We start from the raw sequence: 17,875 nt of genomic DNA, 5'->3' as shown, positions 1-17,875 counted from the left end.
GGGGGGGTACCGACTGAGTTGAAATCCCTTGCGGATATGGCGTCTTCCGAAGGGGCTTAGATGAGACCCTCTCACCAAACTCCCGCTCTTCCCGATGCTGTTGGCCGGTTCGGGTGTTGCAGTGAAGAATGACAGCCGTTAGTAACGGCTTAATGATCCTGCCACGCCAACGTGCGCGCCCCACGTTTCTCTTCCAAACGTGTGGCGTTGCTTTCTCCCGATCCTGACGAGGCGTTCGGGAGTGCTATGGTCCGGAGGGCTGGGCAAGGCAGGGCAATCTTTGTTCTCTGGAGGCCTTTCGGGTCCTACACGGAAGGATTTCGCTAGGGAGTGAAGTGAAGTTGCAATAGGCTCTCGATTGATCGTCTGCGAATCCGTCTCCATTGTTTGCTTCTCCACAGTGAACAAACAAACCGAAATGTGAGATCCAAACCTGCCAAGTAAACACCAAGCAATCACCCGCAACACAAGGTCCCTCACGATCCTGGTTTTTCTCCGTCGGTGTGGTAGAGTCCCGGGTGGACATGTGAGAAATTAGCGCCCATGGCACAGCTTTTGTTTTTCCTTTCTCCTGCAGGTTTGTTCGATTGAGCGCGCTCCGCATTTGGTAATTTTCCACAATGTGATTAAGCGCCGGCACACCGGATCGAGGATAGTCGACCTTACATCATCACCCTCCCCACCCTTTCCGTCGCTATTTTCGGTGACGACCCCTGCCGCGCTACTACGCCCCCTTGTCTGTAAGCTCCCCTGCCTGCAGCCCTCGTTTGCAGACTTGACAGCCATCATGTGCTTGACGAGTTTAATCTGTACGTCTGGATAAAAAGATGGCATCACCCCTCGAGATATCTCCAAATGTCATATCTATCATATGCATTGTTTCCAACATCAGTAAGCCTAATTTCCCAACTGTTTCTCTCCTTCTTACTTTCTCTTTTCATCTTCCACTTGACTTAATTTCTGTCTGCATCACTGCATCTACTCTTGGCTCTCACTTCCTGCGCATATACCCAAGATATCTCGGCGGTGGACTAGCTGCACAACCCTGCCAGACCGCTACGATGCTGCTTTCACTTCTACCAGTTTCTCTACTACTAGCCATCGCTTCTGCAAAACAATACAATGTTACAGTCGGCAAGGGTGGCTTAAAGTTCGACCCCGAGATAATCACAGGGGCGCAAAAGGGTGACACCATCAGATATTCCTTCTTCGCCGCCAACCACTCAGTAGTCGAGTCCAATTTTGCCGACCCGTGCGTACCTCTTAATGGAGGTGCCTTCAGTGGGTTCGTACCAACGGCGTCGCCAGACAAGGCCTCGGCCACGACATTTACCATCGAGCTGAACGACACAAAGCCGAGGTGGATCTACTGCAGTCAAGGGGCACATTGCAAGAGTGGCATGGTCCACTCCATCAAGTAAGAAATTGATATCATGGCACGCTGCACTTGAGCCGCTTTCTAGCATGCTGACGCGAATGTGACAGTGCACCAACATCGGGCAACACCCACGACGCATACAAACAAAAGGCCAGCCAGGCTACACCATCGTCGCCCCAGAGCAAACGGCCGGTTGGAGGTGTTCGTGAGGTCACAGTCGAGGTCGCGCCCGCCGGCGAGCTCCGCTTCCAGCCCAACAACATCACCGAGCCAGCAGGGACTGTCGTCAAGTTCAACTTCAACCCGGCCAACCACACCGTGACATCTTCGTCCTTTGACAAGCCGTGCGAGCCCAACCAGGATGGTTTCAGCAGTGGCTTCATACCGACGCAACAGAGCCCCTCTGGCGTCAGCTTCCACATCGAGGTCAAGGATGAGAAGCCAGGTATGTCTCCGCGCAGCATGCTGGCCAGCGCATTCGCTCTAGATACTAACATTCAACCATCACAGTTTGGTTCTACTGCGCTGCCGGACCTGCGACTGGTGGCCACTGTTCCAAAGGCATGGTGGGCGCCATCAACGCCCCCGCGTCCGGCAACACGCTCGAGGCCTTTGTGGAAAAGGCCAAGACCGTCCTGGCAGCATCCATCCCGCCCAAGGCACCCATCGGCGGCGTCGTGACGGCAAACGGCACGCAAATCGCCACCTTCAACGGCAACGTGCTCAACGTCCAGGTCCTCGACAAGGGCGTCATCTCCCACGTCCCCAAGCCCGGCGACAACACCACCGAGGCCATCTCGGGCATGGCCGGAGGCTCCCAGCCGCTCAACTACGGCTGGGGAGAGACGCTGAGCCCGGCAGCCCTCGAACACCTCGAGGTCCTGCTGCTCATCGACAATGCCATCCTCGACGGGCTGTGGGACGGCTTCGACCGCCTCAAGGCCGGCAACGCCTGGGCCGGCGTGTGGCCCCCCGCCATCGTCTCCGTCATCGGCGGCGCCGCAGCCCAGGCGCTGGTCCACCGCACCACCCTCACCGACGCGCTGCAGCACTTCAACCAGGGCGTCAAGCCCGCCTGCCGCGTGTCCTTCCCCACCGGCAGCATCGACGAGTGGCTGGCCGCGGTGCAGAACCTCCTGACCCTGCAGATCGGCGTGCTCACCGACGCCATCACGCAGCTCGCCTCGTCGGACCCCTGGCTCGTCCCGGCGCTGGGCACGCAGATCGGCGCCAAGTCCCGCAGCAGCGCCGTCGTCAACATGATCCAGCGGCACAAGGCCTCGCCCGCGGCCCGCGAGCCGCTCCTGCCCGCCAAGCTGGCGCTGTCGTTTGTGCGCCGCGAGTTTGTGCAGTCGTGCCCCGAGGAGATCAAGGGCGGCCTCGCGGCGGCCAAGCAGCTGCCCGAGCTGACCTTTTCCGACAGGAAGAAGCTCGGCTCCACCGACAGCGTCACGGCGGTCAACGTGGTGATACCCGCCGAGGCGCCCGGCGACGGCGAGCTGTACGTCGCTTGGATCGGGGCCTGGGGCAGCCTGCAGTTCACGGTCGTGCGCAGGAGCGACGGGTTCGCGACCGTGCCGGCAAACATGTACGGCACGCTGTGGGCGGTGCTGACGACCAAGCAGAACGTCAAGCTGCAGGAGGTCGCCGACGTGGCAGTCGCTGGGCCGGAGCCTATTTGGGTGGCCGATCCTTCTTCTTAGTCTCTGTCTTATCATTGGGTATGGGTCAAGGGGGCGTAAGGGGTTTTAATGCTTGGCTTTTGCTGATATTTAGACATGATTCACTTGCTGTAAATAGATGCTTGCTAGAATCAATCGTAATCCGTTCCAACAACGCTTTGTGCGGTTTATTTGTTTCTTGTTGTTTGCTGCAGATACAGGTACTTCAAGATGTCTTGCAAACTTGCATCTCCCACTTGCAATATGGGATTGTCCTTGGATTTGGACATGGACCAGATTCCGGGCACAGACCGATGATATTATAGAATCTATTGTTTATGTATATGGAGCTGAGAATGGGTTCCTCGTACGGTTCACTCCAGAATGAATTAAATGTACAAGGCTCAAGTTCTTAACAAACAGGCCAAAGAAAAATTCATGACAAACTGAAAAGGAAAAAAAGCTAATTAGTGGGGCTGGCTCGGCAATGTCTAGAAACCTGACCAGAGGCCGTGAATGATTCAAGTTGATGATATCTGTCCGAGACTCCGATGCTCATGCGGCCAACATGGAGTCACCATAATCCTCCTCCCTTCCTCCTCCACCGACGGACGCTTTTGGCTCCGTTCAGGCCTTGACTTCGAGGTCGGTTCTTTCTTTGAGCTTAATCATCAACGGCGCCTTCTCCCAAATGGTAAAGGCACGCTGCCTCGTCAGCCAATTCTCACTTTCTGGCAGCAGGCTCTCAAAGTCAAAGCGGAGAAAGACCCTGGACATGATAAGGCGCATTTCGGTATAGGCCAGGTTTTTGCCGATGCAATCGCGCGGCCCGTTGCTGAAGGGCTTGAAAGCGGCCATGTTGTCCTTGGCGAACCGGGGCTCGTACAAAGGATGGCTTGGGGGCAGGAATCTCTGTGGCCGGAATTTATCTGCCTCAACAAAGTTGTCGGGGTTGTGGTACGTGGCGAGCTGGAAGACTTGTACGATTGTCTAAATGGTACGGTGTTTGACATCGGTTTAGTATATGCTTCTTTCTTTTCTGGAGACAGAGGGGCCCGGGCCATCTTCAAGTAGGGAGGAACTTACATCCTTGGGAACGTATTCACCACCCACAAAGGCACCGGGGGAGACCCGTGGCGGAGTCTCAGAGGCCGGTGGGTGAATGCGGAGTGCCTCTTCGATGCAGGCATGCAGAATCGGCAGCACATTAGCTCCGACGGTGTTCAATTGGATGTCCGCCTCTTTTTTAAAATGGGTCCGCACTTCGTTTACGGCGGCATCACGCCACTGTCGATTCTCGGGCAGGGTAAAGAGGTAGGAAAGGGCCCCCATACAAGTGGCCGTCGTTTCGCTGCCGGCGCTGATAAGGATGTTGGAATTGCGTATAATCTCCTGTTCGGTGAGTTTTTCTTTGTCCCTGTTCTCACGCATCATATAGCCGATAAAGTCTCGCCTAACCACTGGTTTACCATCGCTACCAATCATATCCGTTTGGTCTTCGTCGGCCCCTTTTGCTAAACGAGCCTTGCATTTGGTTTCGGAATAGAGGCGGTTCTCCCAAAAGGCCTTGATGGCACCTGTCGGGTCGAAAAAGACTGCGATCGGCAAGAGCATCGGGAAGGTTAATCTGAGAAAACGGTTGTAGTTCCCTCCTTTGATGCCTTTAAACATATTTGTAATCCAGGGGTGCCCTTTCGCTGTTTGAAGTGCGTTGAAGGATTCGGCCAGGGAAAGATCGCCAATGATATCGAAGCTGACGTAGTTGAACCATTTCAGCATATCGGAGGGAACGCCCGTGCGGGTTTCTTCGGATATGCGGCGGATCAAAAGGTCGACGTAATACGTAATGAGGGGCTCCTGCTCGTGCATGGCCGTGTCGCTAAAGGCGTGGGCGAGCGCGCGGCGATGACGTCGGTGTTCCTCGCGGTTCGGGGCAGCGATGATGCCATGGTCCGGAACTGGTCCAAAGAACCCCTGCAGTTTTGCGAACTCGGTCTCGGTACCTCCGGGGCGGTGACCGTAAACGTCGGTCCACCCGATGGACCCTTCTACGGCCAGCCGGTTGGGCCCAATGCGTACAATTTTGCCGTACTTGGCATGAAGCCCCTGAACCTTCCACGTAAAGATGCCTTGCAAGTAGCTTTGGATATTGAAGGGCATGGAGCTTATGGCGTGGAGGGGTGGGCCGGGGAATTTTGCAAGTGGGTGGAAGTAGAGCCGGTACACGGCCAGGCCAATATAGTAGACGATGAGCTGTGTATTGGCGTCATTTTCGTGGTTAACTCTGGATGCCATGTCATTCTGCAAAAAATCAAGCGGTGCAGGAGAGCAGCCTTGACACAACGAAAAGAGAAAAGCGAACTACTTACGCCGCCGGCCAGCACGCTTCCGAGGCCACTCAGTCGCTCCAAGAGCCCCTTGGTCACCGTTCCGGTAAGGGGCACCACATTCTCCGGCGTGGATATGCCCATTGTTGCGGGGGACGATTGAGGTTTTAAGGTAGGGACTTTGCAGGCCTAGTGGCGTTGTGCTCCTGCTTGCTGTGTTGGTAATTTTCGTCTAAATTTCAAGATTTATCCTGGAGGGTATTCTATCATGATAGATTGATATGCTGCAGGATCGGACAGTAGCCTAATAGCTTGGGATAATTCGTCTCTTATATAAACAACTAGTCTAGTACAATACGTCACAGAACTGACTGCCGCTGGTGCGGTCAAGTGAACCAAACCGACGGCTAAAACGAAGAGGAGCAAACCAAACCTTTGCGGGCCTGTCGGGAGATCCAAGGCCAGACAAGCGGAATTCGGACGGGCGGGTCTAGGCCTCGCCCGACGCCGAACCGGCAGTGGTTTGTTTGCATTAGCCACTCAATGCATGCGCTAGCACCCATGGCCAGATTGACGTATGTGTCGGTGGACTCGGTGCTATAAATGCCAAAGTAGCCCGCTCGTGCGTGAAGTGTCAAGGGGAACTACCAAGACAGGGAGGGACAGGGGTACAACCCGGATCAAAACCGGATGTGTCGGTGGAGCCTGCGGGGGATGCAACGGGACGTTCATACTGTATCTGCATTGATCAGGCTATTTATTTTGTGTTTCCCTTTTTCGTCTCTCCATCTTTGACAAAGACCCTGAAAGTTCTTGTAGGTTCTACCGCCGCTTCACTGACCGCAATGATATTGCAAAATACATCGGCGTTGGGCCAAAGTCCAGCAGGCGGGCCAGCGCTCACCGCCTGGCGCCTGCCTGGGTACCCTGCCTAGGTACCTGCCTAGGTCAGTACGTAGGTACCTAGCTACCCGGTGGTTTGCAGTGCCAAGACTTCGGCTGGACCCTTGGGTTTTATTTCCCGCGTCTTGCAACTCATTCCCAGACTATATCCGCCGCGCTAGACAGATCCAAAAATCGGTGGTCGCACGTAGCCAGGTCCGAAACCCGTCGGGCGATTTGCAGAAATTGAACCAAGCAAATCTTACCACGTGAGGAGAAATTGTGGTGGGAAGGATATACGGAGACGGTGGGTTATCCTTTTACAAAATTGCTAATCATCTTTGTTTTCATTTGCCATTGATGAGTTGTGTTTGATCTCGCCGGTAAACTAGGCGCGCCAGGATCAAAGACACCGGACTTCGGGCAAAATAAGCACTGAAATCCAACCCGTGCTGTGCCAACTCCGACGGGAAAATCAACAGGACAAGAAAAAATGTGAAGCGCCTCGCGCAAAAATCACAAGGGGAGCGAGCCCCTTACGTTATCAGTAATCAATTCCTAGATTATCTAGAACTAGACCTAGGTCTAGTACTTCTTTTTCTTTTTGTGGCTTCTCCCCCAGTTTTCTGACAAAAACACCAGCCATCATTCGTTTTCACATTCGGGCATTCGGGCTAGTTTTAAACCCGGTAGCCAACAGGTCGCAACCCCTCTACTAGTCTAGACCTAGTTCTAGTCTCGATGTTGGCTTTACCTTGCTTAGTACTTTTTGTCTTTGTTCTTTCTATTTGAGGTCCCGTGCTGTTGTTTTTGCTATGTATAGTTGCTGGCTCCAACCTAATAATGCGTTTTCCTTCCATTAATGACAATTTACACGCGAATTTCTCGCATGACGACAGCAATTACATACTTAGCTCTACATAGTTGAAATCCATGCCGAGCCCCAGGCCACCTGACCCTAGTGTTCGGTATACCGGGGTCACCCCCAACCTCATATAATTAGGTGTGCAACGTATGTTATGTACATACGAATGTAACCTCGTAGGTTTGAACCAGAAAAGGAAAAATAAAAGTCAGCAAATATATGTTTATCCCCATCCTATATTAGCATGCTCGACTCATAGATGCCCCTCAAAGCAGCGCAGATGTAGGTTCGAACGAGACGCCAAGCCGCGTGATAAGCTGGCTGCGCCAACCTTCACCTGGTCGGAACATGTACATATTTGGTAACGGTCATTCCATCTGCCAAAACTTCCGCCTTCTCCTCCAACTTGTAACCCCCGAGCCTTGGGGCAAGTATGGTCCAGGCAAACCAGTAGACCAGACCAATCATGATGCTGCGGTTACGCGTGGTCGTTAGCAAACATAGTACCAGGACGATCGAGATATGGACATCCAAATGGCATGGAGAACCTACATGCTGAAGCCCACAACGGCATACGTTGCATAAAACATGCCGCCCTCGGTTGGCGTCGCAGGCGGAAAGAAGGGCGCAGCAATCAGCGCTAGACACACCATGATGCGAAGCACCACGGCGGGTATCCAAGCCCTGAACGGCCTCTTCAAATCCGGCTTCTTGCGTCGGAGGTAGAGCAGACCGCAGGCGCTGGCCAGGGCGAAGAACTGACCCGGGTAGCTCTCCACCTCCAGGATGAACGAGTACACCTCCTTGGACGGCGGGAGCACGAGCACCAGGACCGACACGACAAAGTTCATCAGCAGCCCGCCCAGCGGTGAGCCAAAGGGCCTAGTCGACGACAGTACGTTTCCGAAGGGGAGGAGGCCCTGGCGAGCGACCTCTTGCTTGACCCGCGACAGGGAGAATGCGACGACGAGGACGTTGCCCGCGGCGGAGAGGGCGACTGCTAGTGGGAGGACGACCCTGCCGACCTGCGGACCAAAGAGCCGCTCAAAGTAGAGAGCAGCGATCAGCTCGCCGCTGGCCTTGATGTCGTCGAGCGGCACGACGGCGAGGTAGGCGAGGTTGACGAGGATGTACATGAAGCACGCGGTGGCCAGCGCCGCTCGGGTCGCGAACCGCAATGTTCGAACGGGATCCTTGACCTCGTTCAAGACGTTGTTGGCGTTCTCGAGTCCGGCAAACGAGTACGTCACCTTGAAGAGCGAGGTGGCAATGACGCCCCAGTTCCAGACGCTGCCGGTCCAGATGCTATCCTCCCAGGCAAAAAGCCTCCGTCCCGCCGAGGACTGGTTGTCTGTGGAGGCAGAGATGGCGCTTGGTCCCAGTACCACCACGTACAGCCCGCATAGGATCATGAACACGATGGTGCCGATCTTGACGTAGCCGAGAAGGTTTTGCAGACGTACCCCGGTCTTGGGAAACACGCCGTGGATCACCGTGACGGCGGTCAGCAGCCCGACGGCGAGGCCCTTGCGCAGAAACTCGGGAGCATCCTCCCTGCCGAGGGTGAACAAGACGTACTCGCTAAAGACGATGCAGTTGCTCGCGGTGAAGCCCAGCAGTACCACCGAAGTGGCGATCAGGGTCGAGGCCAGGAACCTCGGGCGTCGGTAGGTGAACTCGAGATAGACCTTTTCGCCGCCGGAACGTGGCAGCATGCAGCCGTACTCGAGCCCGATGGACAGGGCGCAGGCCGCGACGACGGCGCCGAGAACCCAGAGCAAGAGAGCCAGGCCGGGGCTCCCCACTGCTCTGAGGATCGCACCTGGCGTCGCGAATATGCCGCTGCCGATGACGCGCGATATGATGAGAAGGTAGACGCTGTGCCGACTAAGGGTCCGGCCTAGTGGCGATGTCTCTGGGAGGACGTCGTCCTCGACCGCTCGGGACGGTTCATAATCCGGAGAGGGGATATCATCACCCGTGAGATATGACTTGTTGATGGCAGGTTCGTGGAGTACTGGTGTGTTACGGTCCGACCTCCCGGTAGTTATTGCTGGGTGAAGCAGTGGCTGTCGCTCCGATGTGAGGTTGGGCGCCATGTCGTCTTGTCGGGTATAATACGTAACCCGTGATCACAATCTATATTTTTTTGAATCATCTGCCGGAGAGGGAGTGCTGGGTCCAAGCTCTCATAATCGGAAAAGGTCCTGCGACATGACTGCGTTATATTTCCTTCGCTTGTAAGTTTGTGCAAGGTTATTGGATACGCTCGATGAACCCCATTGGCTGGTGTGGCTCGGTGTATCTGCCTTGGCCTTTGAAGCTCATCGTGCAGTGCATTGCGCCATCGAGCAAAGTTTCACCAGAGGATCTTGTGTAGAGTGGGATGCCAAAACGTGCGTCAACCGGGAGTCTTCCGGCTCCGAACACTAGCAGACAGATAAACAGACAGCATGGGGATTGGCCGATACATGGTTATTTTGTATTTGAGCTTAACGAACTGTTGGGGACAGAGGTGGCGGCTGGACGTTATCTGCAAAGTAAGTTGTATTTGTAAAGTTTGTCGCACGCAATATTGCCCAAGAGTGACGACCGAGACATGTGAGATTGATTGGAATGAGGGGTGGCTGGGGGGCCGGCCATCAGACGCACCTCGAATTAACCCTAACCCAGATACACCTTATGGGCCCAACTTTTGGCTGTCAAAAGAGGGGCTTGGCGGGGTTCCTCGTCCCTGGACCCGGACCCGGACCCTCATTGTCTGTACTCTGTAATCCCCTGCAGATTTCATGCCCTGCAGATTTCATGTCGTTTATACCTCCACCCGTCCTCTTAGCTTGGCTGGCCTTGGCGTCGATGTATGCAGCCAAGCCTGTCGTTTTCTTTGCTTCAGATTCAATTATGTTATGCAGCATCGTATTCCTTGGATTCCCCTCCATCCGATTCCTGGTAGCTTGCCGACCTACCTGGGTCTCATGTCGCTGCATTGCTCATTTCTTTTTCGGGCCATGCACTCGCCTCAAATTTCTACCTCTTCTACTCCTTCTTCGACTTGAATCATTACTCAGTTCAGTCAGGGTAAGTCAAATGTAGAAGAGAAAATGCTTGCCTGCCTCTTCGTCGCTTCGACCACGTGCCGCCTGCCTAGTAGGTAGCTAGCTACCTTGCCAACTGTTCTTATTGACAGGCTGCCAACGGTACCTACTCGTCTCAAGGTTGCACTCGCCTGCCCCCGTCGTGAGACTGCTTCTCCTGCTACCTGTTCGGAAATCCTCAAACAATCGCCCATGAATCACTTTTGCTTGTTCAACCTTGGGTTTGACACCTTACGCATCGTGATGATATCGTTTGCACGATTACCTGTCGACTTTCATCTCTCTCTCTCATTTTTCATCTCACTCGAGTTCAAGATTTCAGCACTCTGGCTCGTGTTCTTCCCAACAAGAAACCTCACACGCTCTCACCCGTCTATACATACAAATTTGTCTAGGGGTTACCTCAACAGCCAGGATGTCGATCAACGAACCATTGACAAGAGATCGATGCGAGGAGCTCATGAATTTTGTCATGCAGGAAGCTCTCCACTGGCTCCGCTATGTCAGCCAAGAAGACCTGCTGCAGGACTACTTCCTCTCTCTTCCGATTGACGTTGAGAGGCAAAAGTTGGACGAGCTGGCACACGCACCCGCCTACCAAGTCGTCGGGAGGCTAGAGTACTTTACCGTGGAGGCCGAGAAGCTCAAGAACGACGTCCGTCAGGACCAGATCAATTTGCCGAATGCGCCAGTTCCGGCCGCGTGCGATGTCCTGGGCGGCCATACCGAGACCCGGGCCCATGCAGAGGACGGCGACGTGGCCATGACTCGCCCGGACTCGTCATCCTCCGAGGATACCAACATCTCCCCAGTCATGCCCACCAGCTGGCCTCATCAAATCCCACCGGCTACTGGCCCGGCAAGCGGCAGCGACTCGCCCGCGGGGCAATCAAGCAGCGGGACGCGCTTCGACGTCAATGGCGAACTTCGCACGCAGGTCCTCGTCCTTGTTTGCAGGTTGGGTGACGAGTTCATCCGGCGGTGTGCGAGGACCAAGGCCAAGCAGATTGAAGGTTATGGCCACGACATTGAGCAGCAATCGTACAACGACGTCAAGAGGGCCTTGATCCACTGCGAGATGACACCCAAGGCGTGCTATGACTGGATTCGCAATATTGATGAGGATGATGAGTAAGCCCATGAGCTTGTTTTTGTTTCTTTTGTTTTTCTTGACATCATGGCCCTAGAGTCGGCATCATTACTGGTGCGAGAGTGGTTGTCATCACTAGCGGGAGAACAAGAGAAAGGCTCCTAAATCAAATATAAAGCGTCATGGACAGATACACACTGTTGATAGAGTACTGTCAATCGCATGGGTTAGGTCCACCCCGTGAACTCCTGCCATCTCCCTCCAAAGGACCACGTCAACAACCATTTTCAGCTCCCACACATCCAAAAACCGCCACCTGTACACAGAGCTCTGCCACTGCCGCCTTCCAAATGGCATTGTTATGGCGGTGACCTTCTCGTCGTCGCACTTTGTTGGTGAATTCTCCAATGCCCCAACTCCTCGTCGCTCAGTTCTACTGGGCACTTGTGCAGAAACTCGAGCAGGATATCAGCGCGGCCGTAGTAGATGGTGTAGCTCACAGTCCAGCTATGAACCATGCCGCGGAGCTGCAAGATTCGGCGCAGTGTCTGCACCGGCTACCTCTCCATCAGGGCGGCCTGGAGAGCCCGTCCCCTGGGAACATGCCCTTTTTGACGTCGACGCCCACGGTCTACCAGCACCTGGGGAGATGTCACGATATCGTTTGGTGGGCGTTGGCATGCATCGGTCATCGTGTTGACCATATGGTTATCGGCTTTTTCGTTAACAAATCTGTGCTCGTGGTCGGGGTAGGCGCGCAGGACTGACAGGCAAGGGTGATCGAGCATCATCTTGATGATGTCTCGGCGCTAGGCCATGCTGGCATGCGGGTACTTGAACAGCAGCAGCAGGACGCGGGGCTCTGCTTGGCGGTTGTCGCCGCTGTGCACAGATCGAAGAGATCGTGGTCATGAATGGACTTGGAGATGTGGTGCAGACTGGGTAAGGCATTGCGTCGGCCGCGTACGGGAGCTTCAGGAGAAGATCAAGATTGCCTGTGATGCAGGCTACTACTGCCTGTTGCTTGGTGATGCAAGTCAAGGAGGGCTCGGGCATCTTTCCCAGTGGCTTCCTCCAAGATCTTGTCGGCGAACGCCAGCACATAGACTCCGCAGTCAATATCGTTGCTCTGCCGAGGAGCCCTGACCTCTTTTCGTACCATCAACTTGTTCCTATAACCTCTCTGCTTTATCCAGCGTGCCAATGTCCTATTATGAGATGAATGCAACGGCGAGCAGTCGAGAAAACAAGCCACCCATTCGTATTGGCCAGAACCTAAGACACCACGCTGTTTGTATATGACCAGAAAATACCAGTGCTTATTGTCGTTGATAGGCATCAAATTCAAATCCGATTTTAGGGGACGACGAACACGTCCAACCTGGGTCGTCCGATTAGGCCTGAACTGATTTAGAGAGTAGCTGTGGAGGAAATATGCTTTTTGGCCCGGCTTGTCCGGCTCTGTCCTGTGCGGCCTCGCCTGTGCCGTACGGGCTTCTAGATAAGCGTTGATGGTGCCATCGTTGAGCCACTCGCCGTTCTTTAGCAGATGAAGTGACAATTCGGCGTCGGTTAGCCAAGTCGACGTAGGGGCGGTCACTGTTGACGCAGATCAAGCATCCTCCACCATTCATGGGTCAGACCCACCTTTGTTAGCGATTCACACCCAAACACACCAATAAGCTTAACAGCTGAAGAATTTTCGCCCTCCGGGCGCCGGTCGTCATGGCCTCACCAGAGGTCTCAAACCGCCGCGCGCGCCCGCAGAGCACGCCGCAGGCTTTGCCGCAGGGCCAGGCCGAGTCGGGACACGTATCTCTCGACACGCGCACCGCTAACGCGCCTGAGCCGGCTGGCCGCGGAAGGTACTCCAGCCTCCCGGCCCTGGCCATCAAAACACTGCAGCAGGAGTTGGAAAACGTGGAAACAGTCGGCAGCTGGCTCGAAGAGGTCTTTGCAGCCAAGCTCGAAAGTTTACAGGCCCCGGAGGACGCCGCGCTTAGGAGAATTGTTCTTGAACTTGACGACGTGATCAGCGGCTGGTTCCTCAGTCGCACCCTCCCTGAAAAAGAGCGTTCGCGCTCCCCGTCGCGTTCGCCGACCAGTTCCAGCGAAAGGCGCAGCATTTTAATTACGAGGACGGGCACGGCGTCGTCGGCCTCTAAAGGCAGAGGCACGCCCACTAACAAATCGGTCACATGGGCCGAGCGAGCCGCCACGCCACCAGCGGCCGGCCCCAACGCGAATTTTAACCCCGGCCACGCGCTCGTACCCGAATACGTACGACGCCCGGCAATGCACCTGACAGCTCCGCAACTCCCTCCCAATCGGGCCGGGACCGCTCCCAAGCCCCGAAACGTTTGACAGAACAGCCGTCCAACCGCATCCTAATCCGCGTAAATGACAAATTGCGGATGGTGACGAAGGAGCCATACGCGGTAACGACCAAACTGGCCGAATTGGTCTCGGTGCCACACAGTGAAATCCCAAACGCCAAGCGTACCCCCACGGGCTGGGGTGTTACGGTGGCCTCTGAGGAAACACGGCAAAAACTCCTCAACCCCAGCGCGGTCAAGGCCATTATGGACGCATTGGACGCGCGGGAAGTCACTGTCCCGACAACCTGGCACACATACGCCGTTTCTGGAGTGCCCCGAACGCTCAATTGCCTGGACGGAAGAAAGGACGTACATGAGGTAATCCAGGAGGAGATTACCGTGGCAGCAGGCCAGCAGCCAGTCAACTGGCATATTTCCAAACATGGTTACGACCCACATACGGCTGAGGGCACGTGGATAGTGTCCTTCCTTCAACCCGTAAAGCCCTTTCAGCTTTTTGGAGTGTCGAGACGTGCGCGGAAGGTTGAAAAATCACGCAAAATTACACACCACCACGACGGTTACCAGGGATATTGCGAAATACGTCGCTGCGTACGGCAAGCGCGTTGCGGCATATGTGGTGAAGCAAAACATGCGACAGAGGAAGAGCCGTGCAAGGCAGCCCCCAAATGCGTTAATTGCCACGGCCATTTCCCATCCGGACATGAGAATTGCCCTGCCCGACCTTTGGTGGTAAATGGGAAGTTTGAACGACCTTCACAGCGTAAACTTAAGGGGATTCGCAGAATCGGACGTGCCAACCGTGCCGCGATTATCAACGACCGGGCCGAAACGGCCCGCCGAGAGCCAGCACCTGCAATCCCGGTCCTAAGCACCTCATCGCAGCATTCGCAAACCTCGAGCTCCCGATCGAGCATTTCAAACAAAAGAGCGCGGCCATGCGAGGCGGCAGGGGCGGACATCCGTAACTTCCTGCAGGTTGAACAGGAACGCGTGCACGACGAAATCGTTTGGGCAGCCGAAATGGAGGAGGACGCAGCGGCTGCCGAACCTTGCCCCGCTGATGGGATAGACTTGGAAGCAACCCGTCGATTAATATGACGAAATACTCGCTCGGCAATATGCAGCGGGAATGCCTCGACGTAGTTTGGGCCAACGTAGGTAAAAGGATGGGTGTGCATCTGAGCCTATTGGAGTTGTGCCACCAGAGGAAGGTGGACCTGGTTAACGTTCAAGAGCCATGGTGCGGGCTAAATACAACTACACAAACGCACCCGGGCTATAATGTTTTTGCGCCAGTGGACGAATGGCACGCCAACACTTACGAAGCCATGACTGGGCTCCGGCCCCGGGTGCTCACCTACGTCAAAAAGGGGGCAGCCCTAAGGGCCGCACAACGACGGCTACCGCAGGGCCAAAATACGCGGGACATACTCTGGCTCGAAATTAACGGAATATTGTTTGTTAACGTATATAGGGCTCCGGGCACTGAAGCCGCGCTGGAAATGGTATGCAATACCGTGCCAAATGGACCCACGGTGCTAGGCGGCGATTTTAACGTAGCGGCTGCTGCATACCAGCCGGGCCGCGCAAACGCACGCGGAGGGGACCAACTGACGGCATGGGCGCAAGCCCAGGGGATGAGTTTTACAGGAAATATCGGCGTGCCCACCCACCGCGACGGGGGTTTACTGGATATGGTCTTTTCCAACCTCCCCAGCACAATAACTGTGGTTGACAGCAGTCTTTACACAGGCTCCGACCACGAATCCCTTTATACCACGCTGCGGACGCGCGGCGCCCCCCGCCCGGAGGCGATTAACGTTTCGGTTAGGGACGACCGGTTACCAAAGTTCGCGGAGCTACTTGCTTTTGGCATGCAAGACATGCCGGACCCGGGATCCGCGGCCGATGGCTACGCATTGGACGCGTGGGTAGCTGAATTTACAACTTTATGGGAGCAAGTGACGTGGGTCGTGGGTACGCCGGCGGGAAAAAGGGACAGCTCGGCTCCCTGGTGGACCGAAAACTGCCAGCGGCTCTGGTCCGAATTCCAGCGGGTTAAACGGAGCGCTGTAAATAGGGCAGACGCCTCTGCCGAGGAAAAAGCCTATACGAAAGGGGTGCGGGCCGCGAAGCGGGAGTACTGGAGGCACCGGATCGACCAACTGCGCGACGATAAGGATTTGTGGAACATGGTGGGCTGGCTGGGAGCCGGACCACGCCTCCGGTCCCCGCCGCTGGTTATTAACGGCGAGCAAGTGAGCGAGCCTTTAGCAAAAGCGGAAGCACTGCAACGGGAGGTGCTTGGCCGATTTTCGGCGGAGGATGACCTGCAGGGAGACCCCTTGGAGGCCTGGTCGCCGGACGAGGCTAAAATCCCTTGGGACACCCAGGTTAGTGCGGAAGAGGCGGAGCGCTCCTGCATTGGGGTTACGAGCACGTCCCCGGGCATCGACGGAATGACCGTCCGGCTACTAAAAGCCGGATGGGTTTCGTTGGCCGAGCCGGTGCGCAGGCTCTACCAACGTTGCCTGGAACTCGGACATTTCCCAGCGCCTTGGAAGAAGGCCGAAGTCGCGATGCTACCGAAAACGGGGAAGAAAGACCGGAGCAGCGTTCGATCCTGGCGGCCTATAGCCCTCCTCTCCTGCATCGGAAAAGGCCTCGAAAGGCTCGTTGCACGCCGGATAGCTTGGGCCATACACGACAACGGGCTCCTTAGCTGCACCCACGGCGGTGCCCTACCCAAACGATCGGCGACGGATCTGGTTTGTGCCCTCGCCCACGATATCGAGCAGGCTCTAGCTCGCGGGGAGGAAGTCACCCTTGTCGCATGCGACGTCCAAGGCGCCTTCGACGCCCTCCTCCATAGGCGATTAATACGGAAAATGCGGAGCCTCGGGTTTAGTAAAATGCTCCTCAGGTTCGTGATTAACTTTTTAAGCGGCCGCCAGGCCCGAGTCCGGCTGGAGGGTACGACCACGGGCTTTAGGCGGCTTGGGTGCGGCACCCCGCAAGGGTCTCCCCTTTCCCCGATCCTATATATGTTATATTTGGCGTATCTCGTCAAAAACGGTACGAAGTGGCGGTTGGCATACGCAGACGACGTGCTTACATGGAAATCGTCACCCTCGTTGGAGGAAAACGTACGTTGGCTGGAAGATAAACTCCGGGATATGCACGAAATTGCGGCGGAAGAGAAGATCCATTTTGCAGCGGAAAAGACAGAGGTGATCCATATCACTAAGAAAAGGCACGGTCGCAACCCGGAAATCCGGATTAATGGTAGAACGGTTACCCCGGTCCAACTACCGGGCGGTCGACGCGGACAAAGCGCCTCCGGGGCCGAGCGCTACCCGGGCATGCGTTGGCTTGGTTTTTGGTTCAGCCGACGGCTAGACGGGCGCCGCCACGTGGCCGAAAGGGCTGCCAAAGCAATGGCGGTCGCTGCCCACCTCAAGAGCTTTGGGGCAGTAAGATACGGACCGCCTGCGGCTGCACTTCGCAAGGCAGCGGTGGCATGCGTGGGTTCCTCGGCCACCTACGCAGCCGAGGCATGGTACAACCCAGCGCACAAGCAAAGAGGACTCCTCAAAGCATTGAACAAACCGCTGGTTTTAGCGGCACGGGCAATCCTCCCGGCGTATAAAACCACCCCCTCGTCCACTGTTCTCAGGGACGCAGGACTACCCTCGGCCCGCGTCGCGCTGGCCTACACCCGCCTGAAATACGGCGCCCGACTAAGGCTCGCGGACAAGGGGCACCCCCTTGTCAGCCGCCTGCGTGAAACACCTCGTGCCCGCAACTCGGGCCATTCGGCCACGACCCTGCAAACGGCTGCACAACTTCTCCCGCGGATCCGGAGACTAGAGTTGCGCGCACCTCGCAATGCCCCGGATTCTCGCACTGACCCCACCGGAGGAGTCCCGAAAGAGGAAGCGGCCCGCCGCTTTATCGAATGGCTGGACATGGTATCACCTGACGATATCGTGGTATATACGGATGGTTCGGAAAAACACGAAAACAACTGCGTCCAAATAGGGTACGGATGGGCCGCTTTTAGGGCGGGCCTGGAATTTGCCGCAGGCTCCGCATCTATTACGCCGGAAAGCCACGTTTTCGACGCCGAGGCGATTGGCGCCCTAAAAGGGCTACAGGCGGCAGCCAAGGCCCAGCCAGGCGCCCGGATTTGGATTTGTGTGGACAGCACCTCGGTTATTTGGGGTCTTAGAGGC

General features: G+C 55.7%; 5 protein-coding genes across 5 annotated transcripts; 3 read left to right on the top strand and 2 right to left on the bottom strand.

Moving 5' to 3' along the window:
• Positions 1–787: 787 nt before the first annotated feature.
• Positions 788–3,081, top strand: MGG_02330 (uncharacterized protein; the record flags this gene model as incomplete). Its single annotated transcript, XM_003709048.1, has 4 exons — positions 788–809; positions 1,132–1,417; positions 1,486–1,823; positions 1,889–3,081. The coding sequence occupies 4 exons, from the start codon at positions 788–790 to the stop codon at positions 3,079–3,081; spliced, it is 1,839 nt and encodes a 612-aa protein (XP_003709096.1).
• A 262-nt stretch (positions 3,082–3,343) lies between these two features.
• On the bottom strand, positions 3,344–5,734 carry MGG_02329 (isotrichodermin C-15 hydroxylase). The gene is made up of 3 exons (XM_003709047.1): positions 5,409–5,734; positions 4,126–5,292; positions 3,344–4,029 (listed from the first exon to the last, which is right to left on the bottom strand). Exons 1-3 carry the CDS (start codon positions 5,508–5,510, stop codon positions 3,667–3,669), a joined length of 1,632 nt encoding a protein of 543 aa, XP_003709095.1. The 5' UTR covers positions 5,511–5,734; the 3' UTR covers positions 3,344–3,666.
• A 1,344-nt stretch (positions 5,735–7,078) lies between these two features.
• MGG_02328 (methionine permease) lies at positions 7,079–9,525 on the bottom strand. Its single transcript, XM_003709046.1, has 2 exons — positions 7,666–9,525; positions 7,079–7,585 (listed from the first exon to the last, which is right to left on the bottom strand). The coding sequence occupies exons 1-2, from the start codon at positions 9,210–9,212 to the stop codon at positions 7,447–7,449; spliced, it is 1,686 nt and encodes a 561-aa protein (XP_003709094.1). The 5' UTR covers positions 9,213–9,525; the 3' UTR covers positions 7,079–7,446.
• Positions 9,526–10,429: 904 nt separating this feature from the next.
• MGG_02327 (uncharacterized protein) lies at positions 10,430–11,389 on the top strand. The gene has a single exon (XM_003709045.1). It carries the CDS (start codon positions 10,624–10,626, stop codon positions 11,341–11,343), a length of 720 nt encoding a protein of 239 aa, XP_003709093.1. The 5' UTR covers positions 10,430–10,623; the 3' UTR covers positions 11,344–11,389.
• A 316-nt stretch (positions 11,390–11,705) lies between these two features.
• Positions 11,706–12,065, top strand: MGG_11952 (uncharacterized protein; the record flags this gene model as incomplete). Its single annotated transcript, XM_003709044.1, has 1 exon — positions 11,706–12,065. The coding sequence occupies one exon, from the start codon at positions 11,706–11,708 to the stop codon at positions 12,063–12,065; it is 360 nt and encodes a 119-aa protein (XP_003709092.1).
• Positions 12,066–17,875: the final 5,810 nt, after the last annotated feature.

This window comes from Pyricularia oryzae, chromosome 1 (genome assembly GCF_000002495.2).
Source record: "Pyricularia oryzae 70-15 chromosome 1, whole genome shotgun sequence".
NCBI lineage: Eukaryota > Fungi > Ascomycota > Sordariomycetes > Magnaporthales > Pyriculariaceae > Pyricularia > Pyricularia oryzae.
This window is presented reverse-complemented; position numbering and strand designations above follow the sequence as displayed.